This window comes from Pangasianodon hypophthalmus, chromosome 11, assembly GCF_027358585.1.
Source record: "Pangasianodon hypophthalmus isolate fPanHyp1 chromosome 11, fPanHyp1.pri, whole genome shotgun sequence".
NCBI lineage: Eukaryota > Metazoa > Chordata > Actinopteri > Siluriformes > Pangasiidae > Pangasianodon > Pangasianodon hypophthalmus.
The window spans coordinates 7,232,505-7,248,402 of NC_069720.1; the positions used below are offsets into that span (position 1 = coordinate 7,232,505).

A 15,898-nucleotide genomic window follows, 5' to 3' on the forward strand; every position below is an offset into this window, starting at 1 on the left:
TGAAGAGAACGTTGTGGACTCAGCAGGGGAAAAGAAGGACTACCGCTCTCTGTGTTGCTCCTTTTCTGAAGTTGTTTTTTTCCCTGTCTTTCTTGTTCTTGTTGTCTCTGGGAAAAGGAATGCCCTCCTACATGGAGGCTGAAACATCTGTTAGGGAGCCCCAGAGGAGCTCAGTGCCGGTGCTGGAGAGAACAAGAGAGGCGAAGAGACACGGCTGGCTTTGACAGACAAAGACATTACTGATTTCAGGTTTCCAGAGGTAAAGGATTGGCTGCACACACACAGATATCCTCCTTGCTGTTGTAGGGTCCTGTATAGACCCACAGATTCATGCTGAAAGATTCACAATTTTTCACCAACAAAGTGCAATACAGTCGGTCCTTGGTTTTAGCATCAAAATGCTCCTGATCAAGGACAGCATCAGAGGCTTGGGAACAGTGTCAGGGCATTTGAGGGTTTCATCAGGGGTCTGGGAGTGTCATCAAGGGCTCGAGGTTGGTGTTAGGGGCATGGGAATAGTTTTAGGGGTTTGGAGTTGTCAGGGCCATGGGGTAGTGTCAGAATCCTGAAGCTTGGTGTCAGATGCATAAGCGGCATCAGGGGCTTGGTCCATTTTCAAGGGCTTGTAGGTGCCATGGACAGGCTTGCGAGTGGCATCACGATCTTAATAGTGGCAGCAGGGTCTTGGGGAACAGCATTAGGGTCTTTGGGTTGGCATCAAGATTTTGAGTGTGGTCTCAGGGACATGATGGTGATGTTAAGGTTTTGGTGGAAGTGTCAAGGCTTGGGGGCAACAACAGGGGTTTGGGGGTGACGTCAAGGTCTTTGGGGCAGGCGCAGGGACAAGTTTTGTTGAAATAATTCACATATTGCAACTATGACTCAGTGGTTTGAAGAGGAAACAACCGTTTAGCTAGCAATAGCAGCAAGCATATGTTAATGGTTTGAACAGCTACACACTCAGAATAAATGGGTAAAAACAAAAAAAGCACCTTGGATGGCAGGGTATCTTGGATGGCAGGGTAACACAGCAGCTAGTGTTGGTGCCTCATAGGTCCAGGGTCTGGGGTTCTATCATGAGCTGCAGGGTTTTGTCTATTATCTCTGTGTCTGCATGCAATTTCCGCAAAGCAGCACCGGCACTGTGTCAGTATAAAAGGGTTAATACTCACATGGCAATGACCACAATGGTTCTGTAGTGCACACACACACACACGCACACACACACACACACACATGTTTGTAACAATCCTCAGATGGAGAGAGTGCTGAGAGTGCACAGCAGTAGAAAGAGGGCGTCGTGGAAAGCACATAGTTTAGCTCTTATGTAACCCGGACCCCTGGTAGGTAAAGGGCTTCTGGAAAATTCTACATTTTGAGCCAAATTGTGGCAAATATCAACCACACTATTCAACTTCATTCATGCTTCATGGGTAAACCTGTATCAAAAAGCACTGTCCCAGCTGCTAAAAATGTATAGGGGCGAGAAATGAAAAAAAGCTGAATAGAATTGTGGACTAAATGCACAATATTTGCATAATTTTTTTAGATATATTTGTGAATAAGGACAGTTAAAACATGTGTGCACTTGTTTAACATAGTTTTTTTGTCTAGGTAAGCATATGTGCCTGAGCATGTAAGTGTGTGTGTGTGTGTGTGTGTGTGTGTGTGTGTGTGTGTGCACTCTTGTCGTGCGTTTGTGATCACAGCTCTGCCACATTGCCATGGCGACGGTACCCTGTATGGGTGAAGTGGGATGGCTCAGTGGCTAATCCTCCGCCTCTTCACGCTGCTCTCCTTCACTCCTCTTTTTTCTTCATCCCCCTTTCTCACTCCTCCTCCACTGCTGCTTGTCATCCCTCTTTCCCTGTCCTCGTCCCCCTCTAATTAGCTCCTCTCCCTCTCTCTCTCTCTCTCTCTCTCTCTGTCTCTCTCTCTCTCTCTCTCTCTCTCAGGGGCTTACTAACAAGAAGGGGGTGAAGATGGGGATGGATAGAAAGACATGTAAAGAGAATAATGGCTAGAGAGATGCATAAAAAGAGGAGTATCTAAGATAGGTTGAAAAGGAAGTCTGGAGAGTGAAAGGAAAGGGGAAGGAGAGAATTCTGTGTAGTTGTATGGAGAGAAGAGAAAGGCAGAAAAGTATGAGAGGATGAGCTGTTTATTATGTTGCACCTTTGGCTAGAAAATTGACATAACCTTTACAGGTTCAAGCAGATGAAAGGGAATTTCCACAGCAGTCCTGCCGTGCAGTAAAGTACGGATGAAAAGCAAAGAAAACATGTGGGTGTGTGTGTATGTGAGAGAGAGAGAGCAGGAAACAGAGACAGAGACTGTCTTTATTTTCCCAATGTTGCACAAGAGCCAAGGGTAAATGAGGCTGAGAGAAGTGCTTTTGTACAATGCAGCAAGCAAGAGTGTGTGTCAGAGTGTTTAAAGTGTGTGTGTGTGTGTATGAGAGCACACAGGAGGTGAGATGATCTGATTGTGCAGTCAGTGTGAAACATGTTGCAAGAGACTCTCGCAGACTAAAAGCCTTTCTTTTATTCTTCTCCCTGCTCTCTCTCAATCACTCACTTCCTCTTCTTTCCTCTCTCCATTCTCCATCCTTTTCTCTCAGTCTACATTATCTCTTTTCCTCTCCTGCCTCAGGGAAATGTTTATGCCACTCGAGCTCCTGTCACATTAGCATAAACTCCTCCAAATATGCTCCATCCTTCCAGTTTCCCTTCTTCTCATCTCTTGTGACTCTCTCTATTTATTCTACTATCCCAGCTACCGATTTTGGGTTTCAGAATGTTTTGGTTCTGTAAATCATTCCTAGAATGTTTAAGCTGACAAGTTTCCTAAACGTTCTGAAATGTTTTTATGTAACATTTAGCCAACTTTGCTGCTGCATTTCTAATTCTAGAAACATTGACTCAATTGTTTCCATAGTGTTGTATAAGCAACATTTTAAGGGGTCAGGGGGTTTCCCCCAGTTATATATACTCAACACTGAGGCCCTAATTTACTAAAGGTATGCATGTACAAATTTGATAACATATGCAAAAAATGTGTAAGCAGATTAACTAACAGAGGATTGCATCTTTCACATGAGCAAATGAGTCTTTTGTATTGTGTTTGTGTTAATGAATAATGAATATGCAAATTGGGGTGTTAACACATAAATACAGGTGGGGTCGATGCAACTAGATTATTCAGCACCCACAATTTACTAAGCCTAAACGTCACTTTGGGAACAGCGATTGTGTGCAAATTAATACAACCAAAGGGCAAGTATTAGACGTGTGTAAACCAGTGCTTGTGCCAGTTGAGGACAATAGTATACCATTCAGTAAGTTATAATAATGAGAATGTTTATTACTATTACACCTTAATATATTATAATGATCAGAATGTTTCTTAAAACGATGTTGGTAAAGTTGGTTTCATGTCAAATATTCACCACATGTTCACACCTTCAATACCACCAGCATTTAAACTGAGCATAAGAAAAGGTTTTTGACCAGAACACACACTCTTTTATTTTGAATAGGGTTTTTGGCTTGTCTCACAGCTTTGAATCTGTTTTATACTAAATATACAACAATGCAAGTTTTCAGTTTCTGTTCACTGTTCCTGAAGTCTTTTTAAATTCAGAGCAAGAACAAATAGCACACACAAAAACCCAATTTTCATATTGTGTCCTTCCCTTACTTTGTTCTTTGTAAATCACCTGCAATACACCCACTATTTGCTCAAAGCTTATCCCCATGCACATGCAAATTAGCACTCATTACTTGGGATTTTGTAAATCATGACCACAGCATTTTGATTGTTAAAACTGAGCAAAATCTATTTAAACATCTTTAAACATTATTAATAGCTTACTGTTCACTTTTTAGTGATGGCCATCTAGTCTGGCTAGTTTAGTCTGCAGTTTCTCATAAACATAACATGACATTATAGCTAGCAGAAAGAAACTGTAAATTAAAAGATGCCAATTACAAAACTACAACAATGCTGATTTCTGATGGTGAAATTAACCGGGTAAATGACAGTGCAACCTGTTAGTCTAAAACAGGATGATAATTTAAAGCGTTCAGAGTAAGATTAGTTTGCATACTAAATTACTGGTATAAAAATGATATTAAAAAAACTGTGATTCAAAGGTTATAAGACATTGCAGTAATTTTATTTTAGGATTTTTTTATTTCTTAGAATCTGTCAAATACATTACTTGTACTTTCTGACAACGTTTTCTGTTAGCTGAGATACTGTCACACATTTGACTCATTCACACAGAGTGTCGACAGACTGGCTCTATATCGCAATGTTTTTATATCAGCATCCTACACAGATCATTTTGTATTTCGTATTAATGATTTTGACTGTCCTTGGCAGGAAGAGGCCAGTTCAGACAGTGATGGATGAATATCTAACAGTATCTTACACAGGTCTGTCAAGTGGCGATGTGGGAAAAATTTCATTCACGGTATACTTGGTAAGAAAACAGCAACAAAACAGTCAAAAGTCAAGGAAATAAACATTTACGCCTCCAGTGATAGGCTCCAGATCCACTGCTTACGGTTATTGGAGTTATTGAAGATGAATGAATGAATGAATGAATGAATGATTTGTTACTGTCAGTAATAATTATTGATATTAATGTCAGATCTCAAAAATCAATACTCTATAAACTCTTAGTAACCAAGCCAACTCTCTGCAAGCCTCAGTTGGCAGGTTATGTGTAATAATAATAATAATAATAATAATAATAATAATAATTTTATTGGTAATAAATAAAATGTGTTTGTTTTCTATACCCACATGACAATCTGTGTCAATTCTGTGTAATATCAGGCAGCACAAGAATGCCCGGCATAAAATACCTCAGTGGATTAGATCGGAAGTTCTTCAGGCCAGTTTCAGCCCTGATACCAACAATCATATTGCCACATCCAGAGTAACAGTGGAGTTTGTCAGTAATGATGATACCTGCAATAAAAACAATTATTGTGACATGATCTATATTCTCTAATCGCCCAGCCCAAAGTCAAGAACTAAAAAAGGGCCACATACTCACACAGAAACATATTTGACCTCATGCACACACACTAGATACGCTTGCAGCCCCCCTGCTGTGAGGTTCTAAAGAGCTCTTTGTTGAGCTGCAGAGGTTCATTTAGAAGAAATAAGAGCAGGATTGAAGGCTAAAAGAGTACATGGTGTGTTGAGACCCATCCACACACTATGCATTCCGATGCTCCTCAGCATATAGGTGAATGGAGCATGAAGAGGCAGCTTTAGTCGAGGTGACTTCCTCTCCTCTCTCTACTCTATCACTTTGTTGTGTAAGACTGGGCGTGTGAGAGAATGGGAGAAAAAATACAGGTTTGGCGACTAATGGAGTGAATGTAGGCAGGCAGCCAGGAGTGCAAAAGACACAGCGAGAGAATGAGCAGAAAGATGTCAGATGACCACACACACCCTCCCTCACTTGTTTGCCGCGGATAGTAACGAGCCACTCAGACAGTGTGTACTGCTCCCCCAACTCATCGCCTGCCACCAGACGAAACCCCCCATGAGAGCACTCATCTGGATGCAGCAGGGGCACAGGGGGCACAGAGTGGCAGAGGGGGGCACAGGGCAGGAAAACAGTGTGTACATCTTTAAAAGCAAAAAAAAAAGAGAGAGAGCCACATCACATGGTTGTTATTCTCTGAAATCTGCTGCTCAGGTCACTTTGACAGCCCTCTCGTTCACCCTCCCTTTCTTTTTCCCTCCCTCACTCGCTCTAACACACTCTCTCACCCTACACACACATAATCACTCTCTCTCTCTCTCTCTCTCTTACTCTCTCTCTGTCTTACTCTCTCCTCCCACCTGCATTGCTATCAGCGCACTAATAAGCGCGAGGATACAGTCAAGGCAGCAGGATCATTGCAACTCTCCGCTCCTCTCTTTCTCTTTCTTTTTTTCTTTCTTTCTCTGCTTTCATTCCTTTGTGCTCTTGTTCTTTTTTTAACCTTTCCCTCCCTCCACGTTCTCACACACTCTCACACTCTCCCTCTCTCCCTCTCTCCTCGGTGTATATGTGTATGTGTGGACCTTTGGAAAAACAGACGTCCATGTGAGCAGCAGCAGCAGAAGCAGAGCAGAGCGAAGGAGAAGAAGCAGAAGAGGAGAAGAAGCAAAGCGACTCATCAGAGCGTTCCACCATCAGCTCGGAGCAGCAGCGTCAGGAACGGGCATGTGAGAAGATGTCCGTGGGCGGCTGCGCGTGTCCGGGTAAGAGCCCTCTGCTGTCGCCGTGACTACCACCCGGTTGCCGAGGGAGATAGAGTGTGTTGTCAAGTGCGTCGGCGTGGCAAGAGGACGTGGCCCGGGGGCTTTGTTGCAATGACAGGAGAACGCACAGGAGGCACAAACGTTTGGGGAAAACATGGCTGCCCCCTGTTGTACTCTGTGGAGCTGTGTGTGTGTGTGTGCTAGAGTTTTGTTTCAGGGCAGACTCAAAAGCAGATTGAGGAAAGGAGAAATTGGAAGAGTTTGGTGGTGTTTTTTCTATTTTCCACACACAGATGGTTTGCATTGGTGACTGTCGTGAAGAGCTTCATGGCCCAGGCTCGGGTTGCCTTGTTGTGGCTCTTGTTGTTGTTGATCATTTTGGAGCCTTAATTCTGAACAGGCTGTGGAATGGGAAATGAGTATTTTTAACTAGCCAGTTTTATATCGGAAACCATATGTGCAGAAAGTTTGTAGAGGTAAATTTGGTAAGAGGCCAAAGGTCAAGTTGATGTTCTCATGGCACTCGCATTCTTCTTTGTAATCATGACACAAGTAAGCACTTTTGCTTGGCATTAGAATTGTATCACTGTGTAAATTTGTATGTCTTCTTTTGTGTGTACGCTCATGTGCTTATATCCGTCTGTTTGATAGTGCCTGTCAGAGATGGAGTGGCCTAGCAGAGTGTGTTTCTGTGATTAGCCATTTTGAGCTGACTTTTATGCGCCCACACACTGGCATCAGCAGGATTATTATGGGATTTCTGTCTACACACATCAACAAGTGTCTGTAACGGCTGTATCCTACAACCCTTCACACTGGCTTTGGGTTTTGTTTTTTGTTCAGTTACTTAAAGCATCTGTAACACATGTACAGTTATCACAGATAAAAATTTCAACACATTTTCCAGTGCTGAGAAATGACTTGAAATTCACTTATAACCCAAGTCTATGGGCAGTGTAAAAAATGTTTAGAAAAAATTTTAAAAACGTGACTGTATTCAAAACTACAGCTGTTACACTCTAACAATGCATATCAGTGGAAGAGACGTGAAATGACGTCTTACAAAAGTTGTTGTCAGGTAGTTTCAAACACATGAGCATTCCAGGAACCGCAGATTCTTACTCTTTCCTGAAAGTTTTGTGATATCTTTCAGGCTTAGTTCTACAATTGCTGAGTTGGTAAGGTATAACCATAAATTCTTCTCTCTGACAAAGTAACCCCTTCTCTGAAAGGACAAATTATACAAACGTAGAGCTTAAGTATAGCTTAATTTACAAATACATTTGACTGAAGAACTCAGTAAAGGGTTCTTCAAAAACTTGTTTTGCATAAATGTTTATTGGCTGCCCCAACAACTGCCCTTAGGCCTATATTCAAAGTGGCTTTTGAGTAAACAGGTTTTCTATTTCTATTCTTTTCTCAGCAGGGAGAAATCTGTTGAAATTCTTTTCTGGGGTATTTGCACATATGCTACAGATGCATTTGATAGAGAATAGGCTGAAAAACACTGGTCTTTATATCACGTCGGTAGTCGACCTGTTTGTGTTCCAGAGCTGGAACTGGCCTGCACTTGTTTTCTTGTTTGTTTGTGGTTGGAAGGTTTGCTATCTCTCCAGCTTGGCATAATGAAGGTATTAGCTTCCCCTGATTTAGCCCAAAGCAGCATGGTTTATTTAAATGAAGCGAAATATTGGTTTGTCCTTACACAGATAAGATGTGTTGAGAGATCACTGTGTGTTCTCTCCCCATGGGACAAAAGCTAAGACATCATGAACAGACTTGAATAAAACATGGGCACATAAAGCTGCAGATGGTCTGTAAGTGTTAGTGGAACTTTGGGATAAAACTAACCCTCTGACTGGGTGTATTGCTGCTGATAGGGCTTGCTCTCTCTCTCTCTCTCTCTCTCTCTCTCTCTCGCTCATTTGTTCCCTGTCCCTCTGCAGTGTTAATGTAACAGACTGATATCTTTGCTCTGTTGCACAGAGTCATTGGCTAGAGTGACAGTTGGCCAAGTGAAGACCCATCAAACACCCCCTGACCTTCTCCTCTCATCCCTGACTCAAGAGAGAGAGGAAGGAATGGACAGAGGAAACCAGAGGCCAGTGTGAACATGTGACTTTTTATCAAATGAACAAACTGATGTTTTTGATATGGAGAGGTGTAGAGAGAGGCAGAAATTGAGACGAAGGCTCAGGACTGATATCGAAGAGAGAGAGCAAACAGTGTCTCGATTACGACTGTGCTGCCACATAGACATCTGTTTGATTTCCGTTATTGTAGAGTTCACCCAGGCGATGCCATCTCGGGCGCCCAGAGCAACAGGCACTCAAGCACGTCTGTGACATTTGTGCCCTGAAGCAAGCACTGATAACACATCCTACTCTGTAAGACATCTCTCTGTTATTGCTACAGCGTCAGCTTTTTCTCCCGCTGCTCCGATTTCTCCTTTTCCTCTTTTATTCCAACAGACAGCTCAAAGAACGATTAAAAATTAATAAATCCCTCATATCCACTGTTTAGTTCTAACTAGAGATTTTTGGGGTTTTTTGGGTTTTTTTTGCTTTATGACAGTGTCCCAGTAGGTTTACAAGATGGCCTTCTCATCATTTTTTTTTTAGCCCGGTCATAAAGTGGAGCACGCCTGCTTGTTTCTCAAGAGCATCTGTTCACTCTCTCTGTTGCAATATCATATCAATAAAGTTTTATGAACCATTAAATAAGTTCATATGAATTATTTGTTTAGTGCCCATGTGCATAGAACCCGATGAGTGCTTGGATCATTCAGAACAAGACGTCTCATTGACTGTCAGTCAAAAAGGAGCCTTAATTTTACTTATACTGACTGTGAATTTACATTTTTTTATAAGCGTAAATGATAACAGGCCAGTTTTATTAATGGATTTTGGAAAGGTGAGTGACTCGTAGATTGTTTTCTGGACTTGGTTTTGCAGAGTGCACTCTGTGTGTGTGAATTTGTGTACAGGGACTGTGGCTGGTTAGTGTGGCTGCAGCCCTATTAACCAGTGGCTGCAGCCCTATTATATTTATATTATATTACTCACATTTTTAGTGAGTATTGGTTTCATTGGTTGTGTGTTTGGTCTGAGAATGAGCATTGTTCATGGCTTGCGGTCAGAAAGAACAGTTTGTGTTTAGTATAGACTAAAGCGATAGAGAGTGAGATCATTCTTAGATTGGAGACTGAGTGAGTTAGTATTGAGCAAGTAGGAGCTAGAGTGAAAGGAGAAGATAGAGAGAGAGACAGAGAGTTGGCTAGCTCAGTATAAACTCAGTTTGTTTACATTCCTCTGTGATGCTGAGCAGTGGGATACACCCCCTTCTTGTGTGGTCTAGGTTCGAGGTACGTGTGTTTGCGAGCGCATGTACATGTATGTGCATGTGTGAGTGTGTACTGTTAAATGAAGTCATCTGTTGTATGTCTCGACATGTAGATGTGCATGTGTGTACTGTTAAATGAAGTCATCTACTGTATGTCTCGACATGTAGATGATTAACATGTTTCTTGCTTAGCCAGAACTCAGAGCCATTTAGAGACATTTTTCAAGTCAGCTGTAGTGTATATGTGATCGCCACAGACGAGAATTTCAGTATTCCCCTGTACTGAGAAAAGAATGGAAAACCTGTTTGTTTAAAACTCATGTTTAATGGAAGACAAGGGAAGTCACTGGGGCAGTCAATTAGCTTTTTTGTACAGCGCTTTCAACAATTTCTGTTGTGTAATTTGGCTCAGTTTTGTGGTGAGGCCTTTGGTATGCTACTTCAAAATTAATTTTTAAATTACTCTAGATTTTTTTTGATTACTTACTTAAATTTTTTTACGATAATGATTCGACTTCAACTGTCAGAGTAAGAGCCATCATTTTAAGGTTTACTGTTATTTCAGTAAGTCCTCTCATAAACTTCTGATAAAAATAGGGTTAAATGGTTGACATACGTATTTGCTAAGTGATTTATTTCCCTATTCTAGTTTTTTTAAATTATTATTTTTATTACAGACAAGATTTCATCTTGAAGCCTTCTTTTGAGGTGGCTGTAATGAGTAAAGCTAGCAGACTGTTGAGTTAAGCTAAGCCAGCATTCCTTCTGTCTTTGTTGTTCATTTCTCAGTTTGTATGTTATATTCTACCTTTATCTGGCATAGACTTTCTAAATGTTTCACAATGTGTGTTTTTACACAACATCTTAGCGTGTGTCTTTATGTGTTTTTTTTTAATACTGAGGAAATTAGCTTGAATTGTTTCAGCCTTTGCTGGTTAACTGAGGGACTTGGCCAAAACAGTTTTGTTGTTGTTGTTGTTGTTGTTTGTCTTTTTTTTTAGTTCTCAGCAGACCTATTGAACTGTTTTAGCTATTTGTGTGTGTCCTCTGTTGTGGTTATGCATTACTAATGTAGTCGACATAGGTCAAAATGAAAATGGAAATGCCTCAGTCTCTGCCTGACTGCACTTGGATACCACAAAAACTTCAGGAAAGGGTAACTAGAAATGCCTTTTGCTGTATTGTTCCATTCGTGGAAAGTTGGATTAAACTCTATAACGCCAGCTTTGTGACTTTAAGACTTTCTCTTATGTGTGTCTCATCCAAGACTTTTATTATTAAAGTGTTTTTAATTCAAGTTATATCGGTGCGTATTTTGGATGTTTATTGATGGAATTCAACAAGTGCTTTTAGACTGTCAATATATAATAAGTAAATTTTGATTAAATAGGTTTTCCATTCTTATCTCAGTACAGAAAAAAACATGTCAAAGTCATAGTCTGTGGAAATCAGACAAACACTACCTAAACAGAGTGTAGAGATTAGGTGAAAAAAACATAGGAGTCTTCTTGTTGTCACCTTCAGCATCTTCAGGTCACAAGCTCCTCCCTACCTGTCTTCTCCTTCCTTTCCCTCCTTTGGTTTGCCCCCTCTCTTTTTGTATCTTTTTCTTCCATTTCCCTCACGCCCCCCCCACCCTGTCTGTGGCAACAAGGAGAAAGAGAGGTTGGTGCTCTCTCATGCGGAGAGTCACATGGTGTACTTGATTAGAGGAAAATCACTTAAATCGCAGCAGCACTAAAATGGCAACCACACGCATGGTGCTTGCAGTTACACAAGAGCAGACTGTAGAGGAGGACGTGTCTCTGAGATGGAGGGAGTAGGGAAAAAAAACAAGGAGCACAGTATGAGGGTGTTTGTGTCAGAGAAAGAGAGAGCAAGATTGTTGTTAAAGAGGGAGGGAGAGTGAGCCAGAGAAGAAGAGGGAGGCCGAGGGAGCATTAAGAGCAAGAAAGGGAGGGTGAGAGAGTGTAGGAGAGAGAGAGAGAGAGAGAGAGCTCACTTAGCTGGTGTGTGACTGTGCGTTTGGCTGGCACACTGATCTGTCATTGGCCAGGCTGTCTCCAACACATCAGACCTGTCTCCCAGCAGCCACAGATCTGGAACAAAATGGCTTCCTGCACCGAGAACGCAGCAACATCAGGGCAATGTCACTTACCCATCAGGCCCCAGGCAGCACAAGTGGAGAGAGAGAGAGAGAAAGAGAGAGAGAGAGAGAAAGAGAGAGAGAGGTAGCAGAGAGGAATGTATGGACACATTAAAGATTATAGAGCTCTGTTACTGAATAACATAAGATCATGAGAGAATATTTTAGATCAGTAGAAAAGGACTGAGGACGTAGCTGGGGGTTCTCTTGTACTCCCTCAGGATAAAGCTGAATGCAAAAGTTTGCATACCCTCAATTCAAGTGATTACAAGCAAGGAGACTTGTAATGTAAATAACATTTCTGAATGAGATATAAATATGGACTTATATTCCACTTCTTTTAGAGTTATTTTTCTTCCATTTCTGTTTTTCACTGTTGGTAATGGTATCAGTCACTTTGATATTTAATATCCTCTTCTCTAGCTCTGTGAAAGACAAGTATTTTTTTATGTTTTAAGCTGTCACCCTGATTCCCATTGACTTTTAACTTGACCGCTAACAGCAAACTGTTTGAGAGCCTGCTTGAGCTCTTCATGCTTAAAATAGGCTTTAACAAAGTAAAACGTGTGGACTGTTAAAGTCATTAGACACATTCAAACGAATGAGATAGAGCAGGTCAGCAGTGGTGACAACATTTGCACTTGTTTCTGTTTGCATAGAGAAATGCATATGAGCTACAGTGAGCTCAGAAAAGTGTGTACTGTCTTTTTGTTTTCACAAATGACCTGTAGTACATGTTCCCAACCCTGGTGCTGGAGTACCCCCTGTCCTGCACATTTTAGTGGGTTTTTTTTTGTGGCACTGTCAAAATGTCACTGTAAAACAGCAGCCTTTCAGTGTCTCAAAACTCCTTCTGGCCCACAAGGAAGCTCAGTGTTCTATCTACATCCTTGACAAGAATTGTACTTTGTTAAGTGGTGCATTGTGCAGCCATTGATCATTTCTGACCAGAAGAGGGCGCCTGGTTGACAGTCTCTCACTGTCTGGTCTAATCTCCCATCACAACAGCCGATGTGATCATTGAGGATGAAATCCGAGCAGCTCTGCGCTTCTGTATCCTTGCTAGCTCAGAGGATCCCAATCCAAACTCCATTATCAAAACATTATTGATCTGAGGCTTAGCATTACAGAAACACACCAATCCCAGGGGAGACCTGTCAATCACTCACATAACTCTCATGCTCTTTGTGTCAATCAGAGGATTAATGTAACATGACTGGCTTGTTCCATAAGTGTGGGTTTTGTTTGTTGTTTTTATTTCTCTTGCTTCATCTATGCAGGAAATGTAGTGGTTCACTTAATCCAACAATATTCGATCAGCCAAGAAGTGTGTGGTGTCTTTAGTTTTGCACTGGAGTTACACTGCGAATGTAGCTTAGAAGTAATAGAAGTGTTTTCCCTTGTTTCCCACACAGAAGTTATACTTAGAGCCCCTAAAGTATTTAAAAAATTCTTATGACTGTTGCAAAGTTTGGGGTCAAAGGGAGGGAGCCAGAAGGAGAGGGGAAGGAAGAGAGCAGAGAAGACCAGCGATAAACTGACAGAAACCAAAGAGGAGAAAGAACAATGTGACAGATAAATCATTTTAATCCTGATAACTGTTTGATGTTAATTATACTAGAAGTTCTTTTTTCAGCTAATGGTAGATTCATCAGCTAATGCAACTCTACTGTTCCCCAAGTTCTTCCCCCAGGTTTACTTCATACCTGTGGGAAACAATAGACTTAATTCCTTTTCCTTAAACAACATCCAGTGCTTCAATAATCACACAGACTTCCTGCTGTGGACACTGTAACTTACTGTACAAAACCTCACCATGTAGTAAACACTGTAACGTTATCAGGTAACCAACCCGGACAGCCATAATCACTTTTTTTCCTAAATGTAATTTGGTATCATTCAGCACAAGGCAACGGAAGCCATCCTGAAGTTTGAAGGTGGAATTTTACCGGAAGGTGGGACGTTATGATGAGCATTACATAGTCCGAATTAAAAATAAGTAAAAAATTTTAAATATTATGATTTGTAAATAGAGACCCTTCCAGCTTTAAAAAGAAATCATCTATATAAGAAAGAAAGCACAGGAATGAGCTTAGCAAGGTTGCTTATTGCAGCTATATGAAGATTTGGGCATGTGTTTATGGAAAAGATTTTGGGCGAGATAGACTTCCATTACTTGTTAGCTACATTCTTTTGGTAGTTCAAGTACAAAAAAAAGCAAACAACAGACACCAACCACATCTTGGCTTACTATTTGAGGTTTTTTTTTTTTTTTTTTTTTTTATAGGAAGAACCCCTAACAATCCTCATAGTGATTTTGCAACTGAAATGATGAAATCATGTAGTAAAAATGCATTGTCATGGTTTTTGCTGTACCAATATGTCAGTTTAACATATCTCCAAACGGGCACTAAGCAGAAGATGGACAGCTAGAAGAGCAGGGGGGCACTATTGGTAGAACGTTCAGTTCAGCCTGTTATCAGGCGTGTGGCAGATGTGTGCCTCAGGACTTCCTGTTGACTAGTGAACAGAAGGTGGGTAAGAGAGTCCTCAACCCCCTCCAGCACTTAATGACACCCCTTCACCCTGCAGCCTGGGCACCAGAGATATCCAGCAGAGAGTGAGAGAGAGAGAGAGAGAGAGAGAGAGAGAGAAGAAGAAGAAGAAGAAGAAGAATATTAAAAAAGTGAGAGCAAGCCTTATAGCCACCTCATACACTTGTAGTCTAGGGAGTTCGAATCTTCACTAGAGAACAGTGAGACTTTTCATCATGACTGACCATGTGGAAACACCTGGTAAGAAAGAACCATTCTACACCCATCATATTTTCTGTTCTTACTGAGATTCTGTTCTTTCCTTAGATTCTGAACGAGTTTCAGTTTTAAACAGGCTGTGTTAAATGTTTATTTATTCTCTTGGCAGAATCTTTGAGTGACTCACAAATGAGGCAAAATCTACACCAGACATAGAATTGAGCAGTTGACGGTTTGCTCCGTGGCTCTCTGAGATTTGAACTCACAGCCTTCTGGTTACTAACACAGTCATATTTGAGTTCGCATACCTTTTTTTTTAAAGGGATACGCCAGCCTTTTTTCAACTTAATCTCCATCTAATACATCTGTTGTGTATGAGTGATTACCATGAACAACAATTTCTACAGGGACAAAAAAAAACTTATTTAAAACTCAGGGCAGGTGTTGAATTCTGCTAATTAACTTTTAATTACATACATAATGTGAATTCAAACCTAAAAATGTTAACAATAAATGATGGGATAGACATGAGTAAAACTCTTACCAAAGCTTATATTCTTATGAAGCTTTATCAAACTGGAGGGAAAAAATTCATTCTGGTTACTTACATTTTTCCAAATGGCTTTGTGGTGTCCAAGTAAGATCAGATCAAAACTGTTGCATTTCCTTGTTTACTTTTAGCACTGTTCACTTTTTTTTTCTTCATATTTTTCATCTCCATTTACAATTTCCAGTTTAATTTACAAATAATTTTGAGGAATTCCTGAAAGAGCTGTACAAATACATGTTTCACATTAACATTTATATACAAAATAGGTGCCCCTAGGCTTTAATTATAAGTTTATTATAATTATAATTATTTCATGTCAACAGGTTTACAGTTCCCTTCTCAGTACAGGTAACAATTAGAAATTCTTGTCCATAGTAATTACACATTCACTACAGATGTGTTAGATGGTGTTTAGACTGAACAACAATGGTGTCCCTTTAAAAACATTTGGAAATGGCTCGTATGCTTTCTTTGGTTATTATTCTGTGCTAGTACTCAGGCTTGTACATGGACTTCCATGTGTTGGCTTTGGATCAGTTGCCCCTCTGTCACTCTGAAGGCTTTACCACCAAAAGTGATCCCAAGTAAGGGTACTACTGAGTGTGTGTTTACAGTGTAGCATATAGGTAAAGGGCTTAAGGATCCCACAGGGTCCTATTGTCTAAGAGCGTACCCCACATGAAGACAAGCATGGTGGGATATGCTATATTCACATGTCCTATTCATTGGTGAGACTGTCAGATTGTGTTTGCATTAGTGAGGGTAATGAGGGAGAAACCTGTAGTAGTAGTAGGAAAATAGCAACACATGCATTTCACATCAAATCCTCTAAAT

At 40.8% G+C, this 15,898-nt stretch overlaps 1 protein-coding gene across 3 annotated transcripts in view; it reads left to right on the forward strand.

The window, feature by feature from the left end:
* Window positions 1-15,898, forward strand: part of ldb1b (LIM-domain binding 1b) — a 30,935-nt gene continuing 15,037 nt past the window's right edge. Inside the window, exons 1-2 of one of the 3 annotated variants that reach the window (XM_034308717.2) lie at window positions 1-259; window positions 6,108-6,273. In XM_034308717.2, the coding sequence (XP_034164608.1) occupies window positions 6,246-6,273 (28 nt within the window). In that variant the 5' untranslated portion in view covers window positions 1-259; window positions 6,108-6,245. Of the gene's footprint in view, window positions 260-6,107; window positions 6,274-14,332; window positions 14,557-15,898 lie in introns of those variants that run through there. The other 2 variants (XM_053238149.1, XM_026930562.3) reach the window with 2 other exon arrangements.